The 24,498-nt window shown below is 38.7% G+C and overlaps 1 protein-coding gene across 2 annotated transcripts in view; it reads left to right on the top strand.

Annotated features, from left to right (window-relative positions):
• TLN2 (talin 2) overlaps nt 1–24,276 on the top strand; it is a 186,820-nt gene extending 162,544 nt beyond the window's left edge. For both annotated transcript variants that reach the window (XM_063345539.1, XM_063345538.1), the window contains 8 exons: nt 564–671; nt 4,468–4,573; nt 7,845–7,969; nt 14,863–14,988; nt 17,606–17,668; nt 17,763–17,945; nt 21,332–21,457; nt 22,419–24,276. In XM_063345539.1, the coding sequence (XP_063201609.1) occupies nt 564–671; nt 4,468–4,573; nt 7,845–7,969; nt 14,863–14,988; nt 17,606–17,668; nt 17,763–17,945; nt 21,332–21,457; nt 22,419–22,547 (966 nt within the window). In that variant the 3' untranslated portion in view covers nt 22,548–24,276. The remainder of the gene's footprint in view (nt 1–563; nt 672–4,467; nt 4,574–7,844; nt 7,970–14,862; nt 14,989–17,605; nt 17,669–17,762; nt 17,946–21,331; nt 21,458–22,418) is intronic.
• Nucleotides 24,277–24,498: the final 222 nt, after the last annotated feature.

Genomic DNA, 24,498 nt, shown 5'->3' with positions numbered 1-24,498 from the left:
CAATAAAAAAAGTGGGTTTAGCATATTTCTAACCTGTAAAATGTAAATGGCCGTTTGTGGGTGGCAATTTTTATTTTTGTTGGTATTAGTAAAAAAAAAAAAAGAAAAGCCACAATAGCATTACCTTTGCACTGTAGAACAGTATACGCACAACCCAAGAGCCCATTCCAGCCCCAAGATGTTTTCCAAGTGGTATGTTTTCATTAGAATAAATCATAAATCCTTTTGTATTTTCAGATGGTTCTTCAAGAGTTTCTCTATTTGTCCTCAACTGTCAGAAAGAAGTAGTGCTAGTGCTGACAATGCCTAAGGGAGAACACTAAGAAAGACAGCAGATGCACACCCAGACAGGAGGATGTGCTGATAACATAAAAAGTGTTTGCAGTGCCATTCTCAGAAGTGGAGCTCTGCTGCTCTTTGAGCGCAGTTGGCTTCCACTGTTACAACAGAAATGGCTGGCTCTCAACCTCAGAGGTCTTCCCTTCTCTTTCTTCCAGCTTCTCTGTGTTGACCTTCTCCTGTGGGAGCAGTTTTGGGGTACTAATGTTGTTTTCCCTCCTCAGCAAGCATCATATCACCCAGATGTGAGCGAAGAAGTTCGAGAGAGAGCCCTGCGCTTTGGAACAGAATGTACCCTGGGATACTTGGAACTCCTGGAACATGTTCTCCTGGTAAGGAGTAGTCTGCATGCATATATTGGATCCTTCCAAGGAGAATAATCTCTCTGACGTCTTTCTATAGTGGCTGCTAGTGATACATTATTTTTTTTTTATCAGTTTGCCACAAGATTATGAGCATATTCAGGAAAAGCAAGCTAAAATAAACTCAGTACTTTAGCTCAAACTGCAAGACAGAAGGAAGACTGGAAGCATTTAAATGGGACTGAATTCTGGATCAGATCTGGAGGCAGTACAGGTCCTGACCTAAAAATGGTCCCTAACAAAGAAATCAAAATAAGACACTTTAGTATTCTTTTAATCCCACTATAAGCATTAGACATATTAGGCACACTCCTGTCCCCAGACCAAAGAGATTAATGTAATCTTTATGAAAGTGCTTTTACATGCCTTTTGCAGTCCTGATTCCAGGAAAATAAGAGGCACCTACTCAATGCTATCCCAAAACCCCAAGCCAGCACTGCCTCACAAAGAGCTCTCCAACCCATGCCAGACATGGCACCCCCAAAGCTCTGCATAAAACTTCTCCACTCAAAATCCAAACTCATGAATTCTGCTGCCAGTTGGCTTCTTGACCATACATAATTATCACATAATATATTGTTCTTCTGTTGCTGTTACATTTGTAGGAAGCAATAGTGTGTGTTTGAACTAACATTTGTGAGATATTGAAGTTTCTGGAGGTGACTTGAATCAGCAATCAGCTTCATGGACTCCCAGAGTTTTCTTTTAAGTGGCTTTAAGCTGACATATTAAAGTCTCTGAAACTGAAATTTGCAGACACTAACTGCACATTAGCAAATCCAAGTCAGCTTTACTGCTGAGAATACAGCCTGTCTAACCATTTACATCAGCTCTTTGAAATATACATAACATACAAGTAAAGTCACAGTTATGCTTGCCACTAGCAGGGAAGATAGTTCAAGAAAGATTGATCTTGTTAATGCAGTTCCTAGAGATGCATAGCAGTAATTAATTTGGCGTTAGATGCGTGATCCATTTTCAGTTTAGAAGTACTTTGGGGAATTTTTCAGATTTGGTCTCCCAAACGCAGTCATAGTACTTGTTTCAAACTATATGCCAGAACAAACCAAAGGCTTGAGTCATTTTTTGCTCAGTTTACTTTTCTCTCTCTGCTGAAGTAAAGAGACTGAAGGTAAGAAAGACCTGTTCCTTCAATAAAGTGGAACAGGCCTTTCTTACCTCAAACTGCTTTACTTTCAGGGCCGTAAAGCCGTGAGAAAATCCCCCCCCTTCCCCGCTTTATATTTGCTGCCTTAGAAAACTGGCTCTGACCCAGATTACAAACACAATTGCAGAACATAATGTCTGCATGGAAAAAAAGATGTATGGAAAGGTAACTTCACCTTGACTCTTTGCTGAAGTCTGTCTAGAACTAGTCACTTTCACACATAACACATCCATGCTGTGCTCCATAAATGTCAACAGGATCTGGAAAGCACATGAAAAAAAGATCACTTTCAGAGGAGCATTGAACTAAGTACGTGACAGACTTTGCTCTAGGAACTTTTGCCCTCTTTCCCCTGAGTTCTAACTCTTGGGGGTTGTGGCAGAGACATAGTCTATGTGTAATCCAAGTGATTTGTTTGCTTGTTCTGTGGTTACCTGAGCTGTTCCCCTGCCATACACAATCTTGCTAACTTAATGTCCTAGCTCAGATTTGTTTTGCTCAGGTAAAAGAAAGCAATAGCACAATGGTTTCAGTGTCAGACAACCCTGTTGTTTCCTGATCCCTCTGATAGTTCAGAACCCCTAGGTCTACAATCTCATTTAATTTATAACCTCCAGAAACGCAGATCATCTCAGATTAGAAATCTCGAATAAGTCCACGTGGCACCTTGTGGTACAATTGTTAGTAAGTTCAGTCATGCCCTCGGTAGTCGGGCTAGGGATGATTGCATGGGTGTCTCAACACAGGGATGCCAAGGAGTATTATTCAGCAGCCATATTTCTTTGAAGATGATTCTTTTTAGGCGCAAGAGTTGTCAGATGCAATATCTAAGATTCCTTAAGCCAGTGTATTAACTCATGCAGAGGTTGCATTAGGCAAGTGGCACAAAACTGACTTGGTTGTTCAAAGGAATATTCCTCTAATCACCTAGCTAGGGGTAGGGCATGGGAACACACTAATTAAAACTGATGGGCATGCACAAATTGGTATGAATAAACTTGCAAGTTGTATTCTTAGCAAAGTTAAAGACTGACCTGCCTTCCTTCCTTACTCATATGCTCCATCTCGGTCAGTATGGATTCATGCTGAATTGAGGGGAAGTCTGAAGCTTTTGTTGTTGTTCTCATTCCATGCCTGTACATGACTCTGCAGGGGATGAGAATCTGCTGTAAGTTCTAAATTGGCTTTAAAACAATGCAGTTTGTAAAGTGCTATTTTAAAATTTGCATTTGTTTGTTCAATTTCAACATTGTCACCACTATCATAGGTAGCACTAGTGTTACAGTTGCTGGAGCAGAAAATGTCATTCTTTGCTGTCCTGACTACATTCATGTATTTTTGGACACTTTTGCTTTTGTGGGAAGAAAACCCTTGAGATGCTCAATTTCTGTCATACTAAGAGATTATGCAGCATATAAACCTTGGTTATAACTGCGTTGTTACATTTTATTAGCATTGAGATTGTTTAGCTATTGAGGATTCATGTAATTCTGTTTATTGTGGACGCTAGTTGACTAAAGATCATCCTTAGGAAGACCAGTCCACCCATACATTGACATGGCAGTTCCAGAGAGATAGAACTCCTCATGTGGCAGAGTTCTCACCAGGCAAAATTAAGAAAACAATTCAGTTTAGTTTATTCTGTCAAAGTAAGAGTTTTGACTGCAAAATGGAAACACACTTACAAAAAGATAAAATGTATTTGTAATGTGCACCTAGTTTTCAGAGCTGCTTTATGAGAGAGTTTTTGAAAACATTAAGAAAATGCACACCTGAATGTGACTTTCAAGACTCAACCTCTTGTTTTGCTCTTAAATCTCTCTATATATCTGTCACTCTTCTCTCAGAAGTAGTTTTTGTATAAACATGAATTTCTAGAACTTAATCTCTTTTCTCCTTACAGTATGGGAATTAAAAATGCAAATGTTGTTCCTGTTCAGGAGAACAATTCAATCTCACTGTCTGAATGTCTGACTGTTTTCCATTTGAAGAAGCACGGTTTAATACTTGATGCAAATTCAGTTCAGAACTGCCTTTCTTTCCCTTCTATTTAAGGGTTTTGCCCAGGGTTGGCATTTCCATTGTGTTCACCATTGCTGATTTTTTTCCAGAACAGCCAATTAGCACTAGCTTGCAGAACTCTGTAATTCTATTTCTTAGAAATAGTGACCAAACAGTCTGTTGATACTAGAAAATCAGCTCCTCTCCAGCAGTGTAGAAAGACTAAGCCTGATGCGTAAGTATAATGACTATAATATCTGAGAATGGAGTGCTAAAGCTGCATATTCCTCTCACATATACACACATGCACCTCTGTTTTGGAGAATTCTGTCCTAGTTTTAGGACTGAGAACTTCCAGACAATATTGTCTGTTCCTGTAGAAAGACAAGGCAGTGCCATTTTGCTAGGATGCATCAGACGTTACAGTATAAGCCTTTGCTCCTAGTGACTGACAGTTGTATTTCTCTCACTGGACTCAGGTTTTGTCTCAGCCAATTGCTGTTAAAATAAATCTTTCGGTAGTGTGTCTCGGGAATGTTCCAGCATTCTCTGGAATTCTTACTAATACGCATTATAACATTTTATCTCTTTCTCTAGATCCTTCAAAAAGCAACTCCAGAACTAAAGCATCAGTTGGCGTCTTTCTCCAAGCGGGTTGCTGGTGCTGTTACAGAGCTCATCCAATCAGCAGAAGCAATGAAAGGTGAGTTGGGCAGCCTGGCTACCAGTATGGTGTGCTTTATACTCCAGAGATGATGATCTATCGTTTTTGTAGTTTAAAACAAATCCAAAAACTTTAAAAAAAACCAACCCTTTTAGTATGTTCGAGGTGTCTTGATACCACCTACTTCAATTCTTTTCATTTCTCTGCTGGTATTCAGTTGTTCATAGTGTTGCTAAACTTGTCTAAACTTGGTAAACTCTCCCACTTCATATGATCATAAGTCATCTGTAAATCATGTGGCCTTTGAAGATGGAGCCATCAAGCAGAGCACTCAAGATGCAGTAGCAGAAAGCAAAATACAGTGTCGCTCCTCTTGAACTGGTGGCTGAATTGTAATTGAATGGCTGGTTCCTTTCTTTACACTCATGTTTGTTCAGTCAAAATAAGTCCTTTGCTTTGCAGTGATAGTTGCTTTCCAACTCCAAATAAAAAAGGATACCATCATCTTACTGAATTAATACTCAGCCTCTAGCAATGATGTCAATGTTAGGTCTATAGTGTTTACAGTCCTCTGTCTGGGTCCTGCTCTGACAAAGTATGTTAATGAAACAATGAGAGTCCAGAAAATTGTGGTCTGGATGTTTTCCTGAACTCTTAGAATTGAATTTCCTGAACTCTTAGAATTATTGTGGACAAATATAAATTCGGCACTCAAATAAGCAATGAATTCCATTGCTTAGCAGAAATTCACTGTTCTTATAACAGATGCGTGATGTTTTTCTCAGATACTGCCTTCCTTGGTAAAATTTTTATCCAGTGATGCATGTTGAACTCGTAGGACCACAGGTCTAACATTCTACATTTTAAATGAGATGAATACATATTAAGGGTGGTGGTATTAAATATTAGACCACTACTGCTGAAGCACATCTACTGCCAGATTTACTGGGAGCTTCAGTCTAAAGAAATCTTCACAGCCATCAGAAAGGCCTGGGAGCGTTCCAATCTCATGGGTAATAAAAAGCTACGGTTAAATATTTTGAATAAAACATTGTAATCACTTTTGTATTTAATTCTGCTCCCCCCAGCGAAGGCTTCTAATAAACTCATATTTGTTCGATCCTTCTTTCCTAAGCTAGGCCAGAGACCACTACACTAATTTTTCTGATATTCTGTGTAACATACGCTGCAGGTTTTCCTCAGTTATTTCCTGCATTTATCAGTACACATTCCTTGGAAAAGAATCCTGACTAAACACTTTTCATATATGGGAATCCCTTATTATTGTCTTATGTTTTTTTCCCCCCTCTATTTCTTAATATGGTTACTCTGTTTCATATAAATGTGATCTACATTATGCTTTTTCCCTGTTCAAGTAAATTCATTGAATTCTTCAGCCTTTTCTGAACTCTTCTGTTTTGAAATGTCTGTTTCCATTTGCTAACAAGCCAAGCCAATATCAGAATTTTTCTGTTCCTTAATGTGTTTTAAAAATATTTTTATTATCCTCATCTTTGGAGAGATCTATTCATTTCCAGTATTTTTTACATATTAATTCATATTCATTAAAATAAAAATTAATTTTTAATTTATTTTTTAACTTACTGCCTGTAGGGAATTTTTTTATTCGCTTTAGAAGCTTTTTTTGTGAAAATTAAAATGTTTTTTTCACGATTCTCCGTTTTCATTCCTAACTTTCGTTTATAGATCCATGACAAAATGTTGTCTTCTAACCAATTTAGCATGAAAATGTTTTCACCTGTTGAAATGCCTTTTTTGAAGAGGAACTGCTATACTTTACAAGTTTGGTTTTGACTGTGTTTATACATGCTGCCAGTATCAAAAATACTTTTTTTTTTCCTGCTTATCTGCCAATATTAGGGTTTAGTGTAGAATTCCTTCATCTTGAACACCATGTGAGCTGAGAAATTGTCTCGGGTAGTGTTTTGATATTTGATATAAAATACATGTATAGGAATTAGCAGCATGAAACAGCTCTAGGATTACAGTAGCGTGTATTTTAGATTTCTCCCAGCACATCATAAATAAGAGCCAGTCGTTTTGTATTCTCCTGTGATTTGGTCATTCACAGCGGAAACTGCTTCATTCTTTAGCTGGTGAAATGTTGGTCCATAAGCATTCAAGGTTATTTCTTTGATGTTTGATGAATCAGACATGGGTTATGCTATTCCTGATGCAAAGTGCCAGTATTCTTCTCCCCAGTCGCTCTTCCTTAATAAGGATTAGTTATTAAGTTGATTCAGGTGATATTTTAATATTAGGTTCACCTAGACTTGCTGATCCAATTTCAATAAGTTTAACTAAGCCTTAAGAGATTTTTTTCCTTTTGTTTTTTTTTTTTCATTCAAGCTTAGTCTTTCTTTGCCTGATATACATTACCTCCCGTCCTTCTCTGTTTCCATCTGTGGCTCCACTTCCTCCCCTTGCCCTGAGTAGCTATGAACTTAGAAGTTTTCTTCCTGGTTTCCTTCTCTCTCTCCATCTGATTTTTCCCTTTTGCTGTTTCATTGCTTCCCTCAATCCAGAACACGGATGCCTTCTGTCATCCAGGGAATAATGTTACAAAATTGAAAATAATAGTGCACTGAGAACTTCTAAAAATCTGAGGTCAGCTCCAGCCAAGTATTCATTTTGTGGACCTACAAAATTTCTATGAGCCAAGAGAAATGCCAAAAACTCAACCAAAAAAAAAAGAAAAAAAAAAAAAAAAGAAGAGAAAAAGAAAGTTGACCTTTGAATAAGTTACAGAAACTGCTTTGGCCTTCTCTACATTGCTGTTAGAAACACATTGCCAAAAGCATGCTTTCTTCAGTCAATACTAGCTTCATCTCTAACCGCTGCCAAATAAGAGACTCTGAAAAGTGTGCTGTGGATGATTATCTGTTTTTGTCCTCTTTACCGTTCTGTCAGACTTCTCAATGTACCTTACAACTTCTAACCTTCAAGTTAGAAACCGTCTTAGTAAGAGCTCTGATAAACACAAGTTGAGTGACGGCTAGTTTTGTTCCTAGGATGGACAGTATCCCTTTTTGAAGATGCTTTGTTTACACAGTTCTTAATTAAGTTACTTTCGTAACAGAATAATCCTGCTAAATACTTTTTTTCACTATGACTTACATTTTGCTCTCAGTGGCATAAACTACAGTGTTTTTATGCCATTATGGTACTAAAATAAGCTTTTTACAAGGTGCATTCCATATTTGACACTTGAAGTGTGATTGTAAATCACCGTTTGAATGGCAGCTCACAGTGGCACTGAAGTTATTGCCTTTGTCTCCATTAATTTCAGGGACAGAGTGGGTGGATCCAGAAGACCCAACAGTCATTGCGGAGACAGAGCTACTAGGGGCTGCAGCATCAATTGAGGCTGCAGCAAAGAAGTTAGAGCAGCTGAAACCAAGAGCCAAGCCAAAGGTGAGTGTCCATCCCCGTTGTTTCTTTGAAGTTAATAAAGCAGCAGATGCATATAGCCCATATACTGGTGTATGCTTTGTTTCTGTCCGTGATAACAGTATAAACAGTCAAACCTTGCATCAGTCTCAGTGCCACTAGACACTGCACTGGATGGGACTTACCCCTGAAGGAAGCAGGTAAAAAGATGCTTTTCAGGGAGTGAGTCAAGCACCAGCCATGAGCAAGCAAAGGAAGAAATGCCAAATGCTGGAAATGCTTTTAAGAGTTACAGTTTATTTACTTTTCTTTTCCAAACACATTTTACTGATGTGAAAAGTCATTCTTGCTTTCCTTCGAAGGCCCTTTGTTCTCATCTGAATGTGTGTAGTATAGCAGGAGAAAGCAGCAGCAACACAGAAAGGATTCAGCAGAATGCAAAAGACCTTCAGGATTTTCTAAGATTAAAACCAGAGCATGTTATGCCATACTGAAAGAGTAGCTGCTTCAGTATCAAATCAGATATGTGGTATGACCGTTTCTATTTAATTTTCCCGAAGGAAAAGAAATTACAGTTCATTGTGAAAGCAAGTAAAGTTGCATATTGCCAGGTCATTTCAAACGTGTCTCTGAATATATTATATAAAATTAAGCCAACTATTTTCATGTGTGGTACAGAGGGCATACATGAAACTGCTGTTACTTCTGGTTGTGTGCATAGCTCACAAGACTGGATCGCAGAGAATTGCTACCTTTTGCCTAGTGTGGAATAGCAGGCAGGTTTTAGAAGAAATTACCATGTTGCCTAGAATTGCATCTCTTCAAAATGAAAATCATACTTTAGCTGTGAAATTGACTTCAGGAAAGGACTATGTGTCTATTTCCCTGTTTATGCTGCTTTGTAGGTGCAAAACTGTTTTCTGAGTAAAGCTAATGAGAAGACTTTCTGAAAAGCAGGGCCTCAAGAACATTCAGTGTTGGATGATTGTTTTTGGTGCAGGGTGGTATTTTGTCATTCAGGAACATGAGATGAAATAGTTCTTGGTAGCTTCACTCTTTGAGGACTTCCCACCCCCCACACCACCCCACCCCACTTCCCCCGCTTAGTAATAGGAATAAATTAGCTCATGAAAAAGAAATGCTCTTTGTCCTGCATTTTTTTAACAAGTACATCCATTTTGTTTGTAAAGAAAAATGGTCCTTTATAATGAGATTCTACAGAGCAGAGGACACAGGCTGAGTCTGAGGAGAGGAAGAGTCCTCCATCACCTTTTCTATACAATCACTGCACAATAGCATATGTGTGTTGCCTAGTAACCATGGAGCAGTTTCCTTCCAACATCTAAGCCACTCCAGGGTCATTGTAATTTCCCAGTGAATACAGATCTCACACCTGCTCCTCATTTAGCATGTTAATTTGAGTATCCAGTCTGCCTGTGATTTACTGCCCTGTTTATTTGTCATTTTCTGAAACTAAAATTCATATCCAACTGTTTGTTTAATTTGGGATTTAAACAGCTTTTACATCCTTTTTTAGATGTTTAATCCCTTTCACAATATGGATTGTAATACACATCAGAGGGACTAGGAAGATCACAGAGTGGCTCAAATATCCCTTTTTCTGCTGAAGACTTGTAGATTGTATCCTCCCAGAGTAGGATTTCCTGCTTTGAACAGGCTCTGTCTTTCTGATGGTCATATCTGACAACATACACGGTGTTGTCGTGGGAATGCCTAGACTAGGTAAGGCAGTTGATACGATTGATTTTTTTTTTTTTTATGCTTAGTCTCTGAAATGCAGGAATAGTAGCTATCTTCTGCAGTGGAACAGACCTCTGGTCCAACTAGACCAATATGCTGCTTTGGTTAACAGGAATCATCACCAAATGAACTTGCAGAGAAGTCCTTAGTTGGTAATTTTAGAGTAATCTGCCTGCAGGAAATCCATCTTCTTCATCATTATTAATTGGTGTCTGATTCTCTATTTTTGGGTAAGCTTCTGTTATTGGGGCAAGGAGTGGGAGTAATTTGATTTAGGCTGGAAATTTTCATCATTGTGTGTCCCAGTTTGTCTATTACCTCTAAAGAAAAAAATCAATAGTTGAAGGCAGGGGTTTTTCTCATTTGTTCCACTATCTTAATTTTTTTTTATACTTTCGCATTTTTTTAATTCTTGTTTTCTCTACGTATTTTTGCACCTATCATACCCCCTTGATGTCTTAGTCTGAGACCAATAGCATGAAACTTTCCACTACTGGGAATCATCTTATCCCAGAGAACATTCCCTAATAAGACACAGACCTGCTAACTGCTGCCCATGTCTTATTGTATGATGCATATTCTGTTTGCTTTAAATCCTGGTCATTTGGCTGCTAGTGAATGTGCTCCTAAAATGCTTAGCCCACTAGTCTACTGCCCCATCGATACCCTGTTAATATCTGTCTGTCTTCTGAGCTTGTGTCTTGCAAACACTTTGAGGATTCCTATAAGTAGGTGTTCTTAACTCCTTTGCGTAACACAAAACCTGTTCACTATTCTCATTGCGGTGTTCAAGGTGAGGAATGATCTGTGAAGCACTAAGATCTTTATTGTTTATTAAGCAAGTTTTGGCTGTCGTATTTCCTTTAATTACAATTACATTTTTCCTGAGGTTTTGGGGTTTTTTTCTGTTTTCCATTTTCAGAGAGTCAAGTGTCTTGCAATGCAGACACATATTCCTCCTGGTATGCAAATATGCCACTGGCTGTAAAATAACAACCCCCCAAAGTCAGTAATTTTTTTGAAAAAAAAAATTTTGTCTAATAAAAACTACAAACTTTCCTAATACTGGAAAAAGAACGCTTTTAAAGAAAAAGGTGCAGTAGATGAGGTAGAACAGCAGAGAGCATTGCTGTACCTACCCTATTCTGTTGGTATGCTCTTCATGCTTCTGTGCAGGCTTGTGCCTTCAAACACAAGTGTCTTTAGTAGTCAAAAAGAGTTCCCTGCTGTTAGCTTTCAGCAGTTTGTCCTTTTTTTCCCCAAGATGAATCAAACCTGGATGCCTTTTTCTGCAGGACTCTGTGTGATATGTTTGATATATTAGGTTGTTATTTAATCCAACTATATATCAAACATATTCCTACAGTGTCCTGCCCTGTCTCCGGGGGTTTTAACATAGTAGAAGGCAATATGAAGGAGTACATTCACTCACAAGCAGGTTTAGACGACTTCCTGCAGACTCCTATTCTAATCTGATTTAAAATATATACATGAAGGGCTCCTTTATCAGTAGAGTTGTTCTTGGAGGGACTTTTAAGTTGTGGAGGGCCCTTTATGACAGCAAGCAGCAGCTGTGCCAAGAACTGACTTTCACTGAAATGGTTATTGTGTTTTCCATGGCTCAGTGCAGTAACTTACCCATATTGGTTTTCTCTTTATGAAATAGAAGATGAGAGCTGCTTCAAAATAAAATGGTTTGTCTATTGTAATTTTTTTTTCCTACTGTTTAGCCATGAGACTGGGGGCTCCTTTGTTCTCCTATTAACCCTGACTTTATTTATGCTACCCCTAATAACGGAGATGCCATAGAGAACTGGTTAAAATGCAGTACAAAACCACCTCAAATTATATTTTTTTCTTTAATGGCACAATCAACATTTTCAGGATATTTTATGCTACAGATGTTATGGCTAGCCTGATAATTTTGGTTTGTCTGTTCTGGGGACTTCATTTTCCAATCCATTTATACCCATACATAGTCAATAACAGCTTATTAGTGGAGTAAATAACAGTTTATTAGTGGCTTGTGGAAAAAGAGATGCTGGTCTTTATGGGAGCTGCTTGAAGAAGGAGAAGCTAATCGCTTGTCTCATGTCTGGTTTTCTAAAGAAACCCAAGTAACCCTCTCAAGTAACTAAAATCTTACAAGGTGAAATTTTTTGCCATGTATCACATCATGGCTCCTAACTTTGTTCATGAAGGCTGTGAACTGACACGTGTTGTGAGGGCACTGTTGACGAGTGTGAGATTAAGACACACTCTTTAATAATGGGAATGGGTAGAAGAATTAATTCTCTTGTAGGGCGCTTTGCTGTGTTCAGTCTTGGACTGCTGCAAGTCCTTATTGCTAAGGAATGCTCTTTGGAGAGCACAGGCAGGTAGACGTACCCACAGCACTGACTGAGCATTGACGAGTAAACAGCCCTCAGGTGTCATACCTGAGGATGCTGAAGGGAAAACTGCGGGGAAGGACTAGGAAACAAGTATTTATTAGAAAAGACGAAAACTCCACAAAAGCTCCACAGTTCGAGTGCTGTGTGAGGCTACTTCCAAAAATAAATTCTCCACAGAAGGGATCAACTGTCAGTATAAAACTTTCTTCTTTTTTTCCAGAAAGAAAAGAATTTGGGAGGTGGCAGGAAATGTAGGATTTGGAAGTTTAAGAAACTCACGGTGGGGTTTCTTCTCCCCACCACCCAGATTTCAGTATAATTGGAAAGAAATTCATTTAGTACATGGAGGGGGGGCGGGGAATAAAAATCTGTTATCTGATGAGATACTAAGGTTTAGCTATATGTTTTCCTGCTGAGCTATACCTGCTGCTCCACAGGTTAATCCATTGTACAACAGCATTCTCAGTAATGCAACGTTTGATTTCTCTGCATTCCCTTTGAAAGTAGTCAATTTTGCTTAGCACTTAGGTGCCGTATTTAGTCCACTCACTATGCTGAAGTGAGTTCAAACAACTACTTCAGCCTCTTCTTGGTGGCCGTTTTTCGCAAATTGAATACCATCTGGGCATATACACAGCTGCGCAATAGATCAGAGTATGGCCGTGGGCATTTTATTAAACTTTACGAAAGAATGACACCTCCTTTGTAACAAATAAGCAGATACTGAAATGCTCACTCGCTTAGGTTGAATTCCTGACAACACTGACATATAAAGAATAATACACATAACATATTTTGTTATGTTGGAAATGAAAATTTTAAAACTCTCAATAACAGAGAGCCTTGGACGAAAGTAAAAGTGTAGTAACAGTCTCTTAAAAGTAAAAGTGCAATAACAGCCTGTTAAATTGACTGTCATCCAGTGGTACTTCTGTTGCTATTTCAGTGTAAGTCCTTAGTCGACTTAAATCAAAGTCAACAATGCATCTATTTTAATAATGAAAAGGAATCTGGTCGTGACTATACTGAATTCCATTTAGTCACTTTGGTTTTGTGATGTTGTGACTGAAATAATAGTATTATAAACAAGACAATACCTGTTGCATAAATTCAGGACCAATGCAATTACCACTTAGATATAATAGTGATAATGATGTTACGTTGCAAGCATTGCCAAAAATTCATGTGAAACATGACTTGATCACTTTACAAAGCAATTTCTTATACTCTTATTAAAAAGACACATGCTTCAGTTGATGGGTTTAGACTAATACCAAGGCAAGACAAGTACTTTTCCTTGAATTAGGTGGCTTTTCCTAACGGTTAAGAAAAACTTCAAAGTGCTAAAAAAATTTCACCTACACATCAGTTTTTATTTTCAGATCACTTAGTTTTTCCGGTGTCTGTGGATGCTGCGGTTTCATCTCCTGGGCTTTGTTTGGTTATGTGGCAGTTATGTGAAGTGTTGTAGGACTGAGCACTGCTTTGTGTGCCATTTTGTAATGATTTGTAATAACTCATCTTTTATTTTATAATTGACTACTACTTCATCAGATTGCAGTAACAGGAGAACTAAACCTGACTTAAATTTAAATGGGTGAGTTTAGAATTGCAAAAGAAGTGCCCAGTTTTCTAACTCAAAGCCCATTTAGCTGGTGTTCCTAAAGTTAGTTATTTGACACAAGAATTGCTATGGTTGTATAAGTTGGAAGAAACTTGTATTTCAAAAGCCTCATCTCTCACAAGATGATCTCTTCTGGTATCATACCACTAGCTCTACTAGTCATACTGCATTAGATTCTGGTAGGCTTGTGATTTGATCACAAACAAAATACATTCAGTTGGATTATTTTGTATAAAAACCAATCAGAATACATGATCCAGGCCCAGTTCTGTTAAAAATAGCAATAACCTTTTATCTCTAAAGGTTATTTTGTTAACTGTTCAGAAACTTGTAATCATGTTTAAATGGATAAATGTCTTCAGTATTTGTTTAAATGATTAGAAAGTCAGGGAAGTTGTTGTTTATGGAACAGCAGATTTGCATTTTAAATAGCAATAAACCTCCTTAAGAACAGCTGATCTCTCTGTTTGCACATGCTTGTTGAAAGACACGTTTGTATGACTGAAAAGTTCCAGAGAGACCTTTGGAACTTCCTATCTCCAAGATGACTGGGCTGGACTGCTTTCCAGCGCTGCTCTCTGTGAAATGACAGCTCTTACCAAAAGCTGCTCGATCTTTGCTCTAGCTTGATATCTACATTACATTTCTTAGTACAGGTGAATGAGACAATACACATTTATCACTGTTCTTTTTTAATGCTTTGAGTCTTTTAAGTATTTAGAAAACACACTACCTAGTTCAGCAATCCTGGAAGCCAGTATTATAGCACTACAAAAAGAATCTTGATATGGAAAAACAAGAATTTCTTTTCAGACCTGCACTTTTTTTGAATGTAGTTTTGAGTAGCCCTAGTGGAGGTAACATGTTAGGAAGCTGAAGGCAATTCTTTAAGTATCTTGCGTGATACTCAATTCCATGTGTGAGCAGCCATAAGGGCAATTTAATGCTTAAATTCACTTATGTTGACTCCCAGCTTTAGTCCACATGAAACTCCTTCGCAGAAAATGACGCTGTAGGTCTTACTGAATTTACTGATGTGTTCCAAACTCTTCTTGTCTCACTTTATGTATGTCCTCAATCTTGAAAATACAACTGCTTTCAGGTGAATAATGTGTGACATTGTTCTTTCTTGGTTATAGCAAGCAGATGAGACTCTGGATTTTGAAGAACAGATCCTGGAAGCAGCTAAATCCATTGCAGCTGCTACCAGTGCCCTTGTGAAGTCAGCTTCAGCAGCCCAGAGAGAACTGGTGGCACAGGGAAAGGTGGGTAAACAGGACAAGTAGCAACGGTAGAGGGAAAGCGTCAAAATTGAATCTAGTCTCTTAACTGTTCTCTGTTATAACAGCAGGAAAGGAGCTTGGGAATGACTATTGAAAATGTAAATCTCTTCATTGCTCATCACACTACCTGTCCCAGGCCTGATTCTATTTTAAAAAAACCTACAATTATGTTTATTTAAACATCAGAAGTGTAATCAAGTATGCATAAAACAAGATATTATTAATACCCATTGAAATCTGTCTGTGGAGACGGTCCAAAAAATGAGAATTTTGACTTACCTGCATCACTTAGATTATTGTGCAGTCTGCTTTTATGTGATAAGACCTGTTCTTATTTAGTTTCATTGTGACATACAGCTTGCTTTACTTTCCTCACCACTATGACCACTGTGAAGTTATACAGAATAATAGAGAATGTGTTTCTATCCATGTACCAGCCCTGAAATCTCCCTCAGGTAGTTTTGTCTTTTTTTGCTCCCACAGATACATTTCTATTTGTGTCTTTCAGATTGAGGTTAACAGCACTTGCATCCTAGTCCATCCAAGTTCAGATAATTGCTAAAACCACTTTAATCAGTCTGTTGGAGGAAAGCTGTAGCTTGCTGTTCTAACAGAAGCACACCTGTCAAACATGGTGCCATATTAGCAGGTCTGTTCAGCCTGCTTTACTGAATTTAGGTGTTTTGCTTTATCCATCACTCTTACATAGTAACTTGATGAAAGATCAGGAATTTTTGCCGCAAATGGCTTTTACTGATAGTTTCTTGCCTGCTTGGAGGATCTGCAAATAATATTGTGGTCTTTAAGGGAAAGAATGAATCCCAATCAAAATTTAATGAAACATCAGACTTCAGAATTGTTTGTGGTACATCCTCTCATTATGATACTTCTCAAAAATAAATAAAACCATTAAAATACTTCTGAAATAATGAAGCCCTAATGCATTTTCCTTCTTTCTTTACTAATTGCTAGTACTTAGGTAATTGCCGCTATGGGGTATCCTCTGACTGCTGTGGTAGCCTGTATCTCCAGGTCAGCTAGAAGTACAGAAAGCTGGCTTCTAAAATGACTGACCAAATTCTTCCCCTTAGTGAATGGCTCCAGCCTGCCTGCTGGGAAGATTTTATTACTGATACTGGGGGAAATGTTTTGCTTTTGTAAGAAACCTTCTGAGGCGTGTGGTGTGGACTCCTCCCAGAAAAGCACAGCTGGCATGTAGGCGGGAAGGACAAGTTGGATCTGCCCCACATCCATCCCTTCGGTATGAACAGTAAATGGTGCTGACTGTTGGCTTAGATTCCACACTGACCTTTTTATTTGGTATGGAGGCAGTGGGAAATTCTTACCCAGCCGCATGGATATGTGCAAACCAAGCACTTTTTTGTCCCAAATAAATTTCCGATGTTACTGAATGAAGGCTGTGAAAGTATCTTACAGGGCAACCTGGTGCAATATTGTAGTTGAAGAGTTTGCTAAAGAAATTCTAAGTGAAACTGCTTTCCCCTGTGGAATTGGTATAAAGTAACTAATTTGATGTTAGGCAAGTGTTTCTATTTCTGCAGTATCAATGAAGTCTGGGAAGTTGGATCTGATCTGTCTTCTTCCACACCACCCCACTATTCACTCACTCAAACATGCGCACACGGACAATATTCAGACACCACTAACTGGACATCTGCATCTGTGGTCTACTTAAGAAACATTTTCTGGGGATGATTAGGCAAGAAAACCTTGAAACATGAAGAATTGAGGGACCTAGTGTAATCTTTTGTGTAACTGATTTCTCAGCTATGAGACAACACCTCTTCTGTTTATGTTGATGGTACACATCAGGATTCGGTTCCAATCCCTGGGATCCTCATTATTCAGGAATACCCTGTTTCCATTTCTTCTAAAATACAGCAAGTTTCTGGACTGTGTTTACATTTCACATCTTCCAGCTTCGCTCCCAAAAACTCCCATAGCCAGGCAGTTGGGGGTGGAGGGCAGGCAACCAATTGCAGAATTTTGTTTCATTACTTTCATCTGACATAGGAAGAAAACTGTCTCCTGGTTGTTGCCAGTACCGTTGACGCCATGAACGCTTCAGTGGATGAGCCATGCAGAAAAACAGGCTGCTTTTCTCAAATGCCGTTATTAGGCACGAAGGCAGTTAGGGGTCTTCCCTGTGGAGCTTTCTGTTTTGAAACCTTCCCATAGTGCCAGAATCAGAAGAGATTCAGGAATGATGTAAATCCAAATGTGTTGTGGAGACAGAAATAAGTTATTTTAAAGGCCAGGATATTAGGAACTACTGCTCCAAGTATTGCTTAGGCCAAAGTCTCAGCTGCAACAATCATTACTCTGGGACTTCTACACATGTTCCAAGGATGGGGCAATTCAAGCAGCATAGCAAGCTGGACACCAGATGAGCAGGCAGATGTGTACTGGAAGCACACTTACTCTGACAACTAACTTCCATTTGGATTTTCTGCTCCTGTATGTGCTGGGCACAGTCACAGGTGTTTCCTTTTTTCACGGGTTACTGTTTGCCTAAATCTGAGACAAAGCAATTGTATTTTCTGTTTCATTGTAAGCCACCTCTGAACTGTTTTTTCAGGTTGGAGCAATTCCCGCAAATGCAGCTGATGATGGACAGTGGTCTCAGGGACTTATTTCTGCTGTGAGTAACTACTTCTCTTAAGGAAAACTAGCACCTTCTCTGAAGAAACAATGCCCTGTGAGAATACATAGTGACCTTTTTTACTGTCTCCTAGGCCCGAATGGTGGCAGCTGCGACCAGCAATCTCTGTGAAGCAGCTAATGCCTCAGTACAAGGCCACGCTAGTGAGGAGAAGCTCATCTCATCTGCCAAACAAGTGGCAGCTTCTACTGCACAGTTGCTTGTGGCTTGCAAAGTGAAGGCTGATCATGACTCTGAAGCCATGAGAAGGCTGCAGGTACTTAGGTTCTTAATTACTGAAAACCTATAGTAGTACTATGTAAATGCTGTCTTAGCACTGCATGAACAAACCACAAATTTTAGGAATTTTCAGAATTCTGTTCAATTATTGTGGGATGCTGAGGCACTTTCATTCATCAAAGTTGAAGTGATTGTGCATTTGTCATTATTCAGCAGTAGCTGCAGCTCACTTCACTGCTTGTTTAATTCTTCATTTTTAAAAGATGTTGAGACATGCCAATGTTGACTGGCCTATGCCAAGCCCTGGTTTAGATGCAATATTGATAGATTCATATTCATGGTAAGCCACAGGAATACATGAGTTGAGAATGTTTACTATGTGCATTTTTATAGCCACTGAGCATAGTTGATTTCTCTGCAATTATTCTGTATTCAGTTAGACTCCCAATGAACCTGCAAACAGATAAGCACACTTAACTTGCTTGGGCTTGAGTATCCTCCTGACCTCTGCAAGATTATCCATGTGTTCAACAAAGACCTTGTCTAAGTGCCAGCCTGGGTTGTGGTCAGTTTTCCTTTGTTTCTAGAAGTCGAGAGACAGCAATTGTAGATAGAACATTTCTAAAATGGAGAATCGTTGTCAGACAAAATCAAGAAGAGAAGCTGATACAACATCTCAACTCTCAAGTCTGATTTAATTTTTTTACATGAAACTGGTTCCCTTTTACGTTACACAGCCGTTTCATGTTCGGCTTCTCTGAACTATTACTGAATTAACACTGTGTTATGATGGGTAAAATCTAATGACTCCAGAAGTTTTGTTTAAGGATGTTCATTTTAGAAATGGCTAGAGCCTTCTCTGAGATCCTGTCCTGCAGGCTCAGCCTGGAATGTAAGAAATATTTCAGCTCCTTTTTTCATACCATCCACATGGAGTATCTTTGGTGGTAGTGAAATTTCCCCTTTTTCTCTTACTTGCACAGATGCTACTAATGCACATGTTCATGTGGGGATAGGTAGGATCAAGCAGAGCAGAAATACATATGACTAAGTATCTGTCTGAGCAAGAGGAATTGATGTAATCACTTTCTTCAAATAGAAAAATGGGTTAAATATTTAGGAGGAAAAAATAAACGTATGAGTGTGTGAAAAATCTGTTTCTATATCAAAGAGTAGCATGTTAGTGCTGTCTCTAGGGATGAGATGGTTTTAGTGCTTTATAGTGGACTCGTATAGATTGACTTTGTCAAGGGTCTGTGGGGGAGGTATCAGTAACTGGAAGATAGTTCTGACTGTAACGCAAATTGCACTTTAATATCCAGTTGCCAAGATGGGTCTGAGGGAATTTTAAATGCAGAACAAACAATAGAAACAGGAACAAAATCATGTACTAGAGACTGTTTTCTCTGCTCTGCCAGGAAATTTGGGGTACTCAGTCACTGTAGGCAAATATTATTAAATAGACATTGAATATGAAAAGTTGGAAGGGAATGTGAAAAGGAAATGAGCTGAAGTACAGACTGAAATTGAACTTTGCCACTTTACCAAGCTTTATATCCATCACAGAATGAATAATGAAGGGGAAAAATGGTTTGCGTTTGGAAATAATGTCCTTTATCATAGCAAAAGCAGTGAGTTGATGTCTACCAAATATTTTTACTGGTGGATTTAACAAAACTACTGAGGCTTTTCAGCTGGCTGTGCCCCCAGCACGAATGTTTTCACATAGCTTTAAACAATAGGTGGTGTTCAGGAGTTTGAGTATATTAGTTTTCTCTTTCCTACCCCACAAACCACTGCAAGCTTTGAGAGAAGACATTTGAACTGCATTTCCCATGAATGCTAACTTGGAATGCACTGTTACAGAGTCTGTTCCAACACTTAATGAAACAAATGGAAATGTTTCCGTTCTCTCTGGATAAGGTCCAGACAGAGCAGAGCAAATTTCAAATAATTTGTCCTTGGGTCATTTCAGGTGGGAAGAAAGTTAAGTTGAAAGGGAGATGAAGCTGGAAATACTAGAATAGGACTTGTGGGCAGGTAGGGGGTCAGGTTCAGAGCTGGTCCATGTGGCTTCCCCTCCTAGTGCCAATGTGTCCAGGCTGTCTTGACCAGTGGCCTCTGTGGGAATGAGTGTTCTCAGCACATATGACACCTGGAGACATTGGGACAGAGAACTCCGCTCTTGTTCTCTCTCACTGCCTGTCACAACACTGCAAGTACCTACCCTTTTTCTGTGCATTGTGAAAGCATTAATATTGTTTGTTGGGGGTGTTGATTGACTTGCTGTCAGATGCTAGAGTTTAGGGTTTAACACGAGACCAGCCTTACTGGATCAGACCAGAAGTTCATTAAGCCCAATTTATATCCCAATTCCAGCAGTGGCCACTAGGAAATGCTTAGAGAAGCAAGTAAGAACAGGGTAAGCATGCATGATACTATTCTATACTATGTTCTTAAATAGAATACTCTGCTAGTGGTATATGAAAGATCTTATTTACACCTCCGTGCGCAGAACCCATTAAACCATGGACCATTCTTCCCCCAGCTCCAGCTTTCCACTACTTTCACCAGCTCTTAGTACGCTGGAGCAAATTCAGTGGCAGATCTTACGATGCTGAGCCCTATACTACTGTCACCTGTCTGCACAAGGTATTTCCTAGCCAATGGTCTTCAAGACCTCAGTGCTTCAAAAAAGGTGCCAGCTCCATCTTTAACTTTAGTAGAAGAGAAGTTTGCATTTTGTTTGTGACAAGGACTCTTCTTCCGCTCGTCTCCATGGGGATTACGTTAGGAGATTCCAAGGCCACTCCTCTGGTATCCTCCTCTGTATCTATTAAACCAGTGCCTGTGGACGTGGTCGTTACTGAGCATGCAGTGTGGAATCTCTACTGCCAATATGTATTATAGTATAGCAAAGATAGCTTTGTCAATAATGTTTGACTGTTTATCTTTAGAAATTTGACAATTTTTAAGGAAATAAAAGTTTAAATATGAGATAATCATGGCTGTATAAGTGGGCTAACTTGCCCTGATGGAAGTCCATTCATTTTAAAACTTCATTGCTTTAAAATGTTTCTTTATATGTTAGCTTTCATTTTCTGTTCTTCCTCAAAAAACCCCAATCTGATCAGTGTTGTGCATAACATAACTTGTGATTTCATCCAGTATTTTATTTCAAACTGTGGGGAAAAAAGTCTTGTTTATGACTTTCCCAACTTCCAGGTGCTTAAATAAAGGATTTGTGTTCCTTTGTGTACCATTGATTTTGAAAGATTAATTTGCTTTTTACTGGGAAAAACAAAACAAAACACACCTTTCCCGTGTAGTCAAGCAAAGATGTTTTAGTTCTGATGCTCAGATGGATCCATGTTAGTTATGCGTTTTTGTTATTTCTGAATTTCTCTTGTCTTTTTCTCAAAGGCTGCGGGAAATGCTGTCAAGCGAGCATCAGACAATCTTGTCAGGGCGGCCCAAAAAGCAGCATTTGGGAAAGCAGAGGATGACGACGTTGTGGTGAAAACAAAGTTTGTGGGTGGCATTGCTCAGGTTGGTAGAATCACCCGAGAAGTAAAGCAGAGGAGAAACTATCTCAGAAATGTAGCATAGTGTTACAATGTCCATCTGCTGCATTACAGGCTGGACAAATCTATGATAATTTACTTGATGCCTCACTGTTGGGTAACCACTGGCATTAACAGCAAAGTGATATGCTGTACGATGTCTACACTTCTTCATTGAGCATTTACCGTAATAGCAGTTACCGTTGTCCAATATCTTTTATTTTTGTTCTGATGAAGTTAATAGTTCTTTTCTTTAAATACTCCCAAATCTTAAAGGAACACTAGTTCTGTATGTATATAATCAAAGAAATAGAGTCAGAGATAAGAACTGACAACACTTCATTACTCTGACCATAATAATAAGGAGAAATAATAACAATACTTAAAAACAGATTCCGAGGCTTTTTGTACCAGCTTCTGGATTCACTGTTAGGAATGAGGAACACCACGTACTGTGGTCACTACTTAAAAGATATTGAAATTTATCATTTATGCATGTCTGTAGTACTGTCATTTTTTCCTTTAGCATTTTGAGATGCAGGAAAATACTGTGGATACTTGCAGTAAGGAGCATTCAATTTTACTGTCATTCAAACATCATGTTAAGGCGTTGTGCTTACTCTATGTGTGCTAATCCCTCACCCTGATGAATGGTGGGGGAGCACAGCACTATAAAATCCATCGTGGATGCATGGTAAAACTATGCTGGTAATACTCTTTGTCTTTTTTTTTTTAAGTCCTCTTTGAGAAACAAGTGGGAATACAATACTGTTCTTGATGGCATAGTCCTGGAACCTGGAAAAATTTGAGCAATTCTTGCTGAAGTTATTGAAATTTGGTGCTTCTCTGGAGAATGCTCAGGGCCTAGCTCTGACTGATGTCACGGAGAGAAATCTTTTTTTCAGGCAGTATTCCTTGCTGTCATAATTCATGCTTCTGTTTTCTAGATCATTGCAGCCCAAGAAGAAATGCTGAAAAAGGAAAGAGAGCTGGAAGAGGCAAGGAAAAAACTGGCTCAGATCCGCCAACAGCAATACAAATTTCTGCCCACAGAGCTGAGAGAAGATGAGGGTTAACCTGCTGAGATTTTCTTCTTTTTTTTTCTTTTTTTCCTTTTTTTTTTTTTTTTCCTTTTCTTGTAAAGAAATAAGCTAAAGGGGGACAGTACAGTGAGAACTGCTCTGACAACATTCTGGTATGCCAAGCACTTACCTAAATAAACTGCCTGTCGTAGCTTTGGATGAGCAGAGGGCAATAAACACTTGTTCTTTCTCATCTGGTCAGCTGAGGTGCATGATGATCAAATAATGGTACAGTGTTAGGTTCATCATTCCTGTTCCTTGCTTGACTTATATCTCAGGAGAGAATGTTTCACTTTTTACTAAAGATACTAAGTCAGTATTATTGTCACTTTCCTGATGCTTGAGGTATTTATCGTTCCTTGACTTGTTAGAAAACATTCATAATATTAACAGGAAAACAGTCAAGAAATCTTTCATATGATAAATATCACGTGAGCTGGTGGTTCTCCCCCTCCTACCCTTGTAAAAAGAAGACCAAGACAGAGAAGGACGCATGTCTGAGTGGAGAAACACGCATGAGTGTGGGTTTGAAGATGCCTGTCCTCTTTCAGTGTTATATAGCTGGTTCACCCCAAAACTGGAGGAATTGTCTCTGCACCTGTTTGCACTAGTAGTATTACTCCTTACCTGATACCAACAAGCTTCTGCTTGTGCAGTATTTAGGTTTACAAAATGTGGCAATAGCCATTCTTTAAAGAGCTCAGAAAACAAAGAAATGGAAACTTTGTCACTGCCTCAGTAATAGCAGGTTCATGAAGGAAAATGCTGTTTCAATTATATACCTCTAATGTGTGACTACTTCTACAGTATTATACACACATACACATGCTCTAACATTGGACTGAATAGTTTGCATTTTGTTTTTTAATTGAAGTTATCTGGTTGTACTGTGGGATTTCTGTTAGAATGTATGTCAGTTAAAAAAAGGGAAATGCCCAGTACAACAAAAGACTATCACAACTCTTGTTATTCTTTTAATAATTTCATTATTAATGAAATTTATAATTATTTTGTTTTGAAACCTGTGGGTATTGTAGGAGAAAAGAATAAGTGATTTACAAGTAGACCTTTCCTGTAATATATTTTTGGGAAATCTGGACTCTAGGGAGTGTGTTTTCATAGTTGGTATTGATGAAAATGTACTCACCAAGGAATTGCAGGGAAGGAACAGCAGCAATCTATCAGCAATCTTTGCCTTCAGCTGCAGAAAGGTACGGTATGCTGTCAATATCTCTGTTGTGACCTAAACAATAGCAATATGGGTAGAGTGAGTAACACATTTTACCCTGTCAAAGAAAGAACACAAATCACAGCAACTTTAACTAGCAAAAGCTAAACTATTTGACTAACTACAGGAACACCATCTCTCCTAACAACAACTCCACTCAAGCCCTCTTAAACACTAATGTCAAGTCTATTTAGGTCAAAGGATGTTGCCTCTCCAGTCCTTCTGAAGGCTGTGCTGTCATTTAGATACCTGCCACGTACATTCAGCTGAGCCTGTTACGTTACATGCATACCCACCTAGTTGTCATTGTTGCAGAAATACTTGTCTTGTAGACTCAAAAGTAACCCCCCCCTAGTGGTAGGTTTACCAGTTTAGATAGTGCTAACTCCTCATTTAAGTTACGTGCATGAGATATAATTATCAGGAATTTTGTCACACTAGTGTTAAATATATAGCAAAAAATGACTAGAGAATAAACATTAAATTGTACGAAGATTTTTATTGTTAGCGTCTCTTCTCTGGTACTGATGTATTTCAGACTCAGTAGAGTTGCTGGAGAATCCACAATCATGAGAGGAAGAAATTGGTAAATCCTGAATGGAATCACTGGCATCGACAGATGTGCTGTGATGTGTAGCTTGTGTGCATATGCAAAGCCTTACTGTCAGACATGCAATTCCGAGTTCTGCAGTTTTCCACTTCAGCACAGTTGATTTG

The sequence above is a fragment of the Chroicocephalus ridibundus genome, chromosome 9 (assembly GCF_963924245.1).
Source record: "Chroicocephalus ridibundus chromosome 9, bChrRid1.1, whole genome shotgun sequence".
NCBI lineage: Eukaryota > Metazoa > Chordata > Aves > Charadriiformes > Laridae > Chroicocephalus > Chroicocephalus ridibundus.
This window is presented reverse-complemented; position numbering and strand designations above follow the sequence as displayed.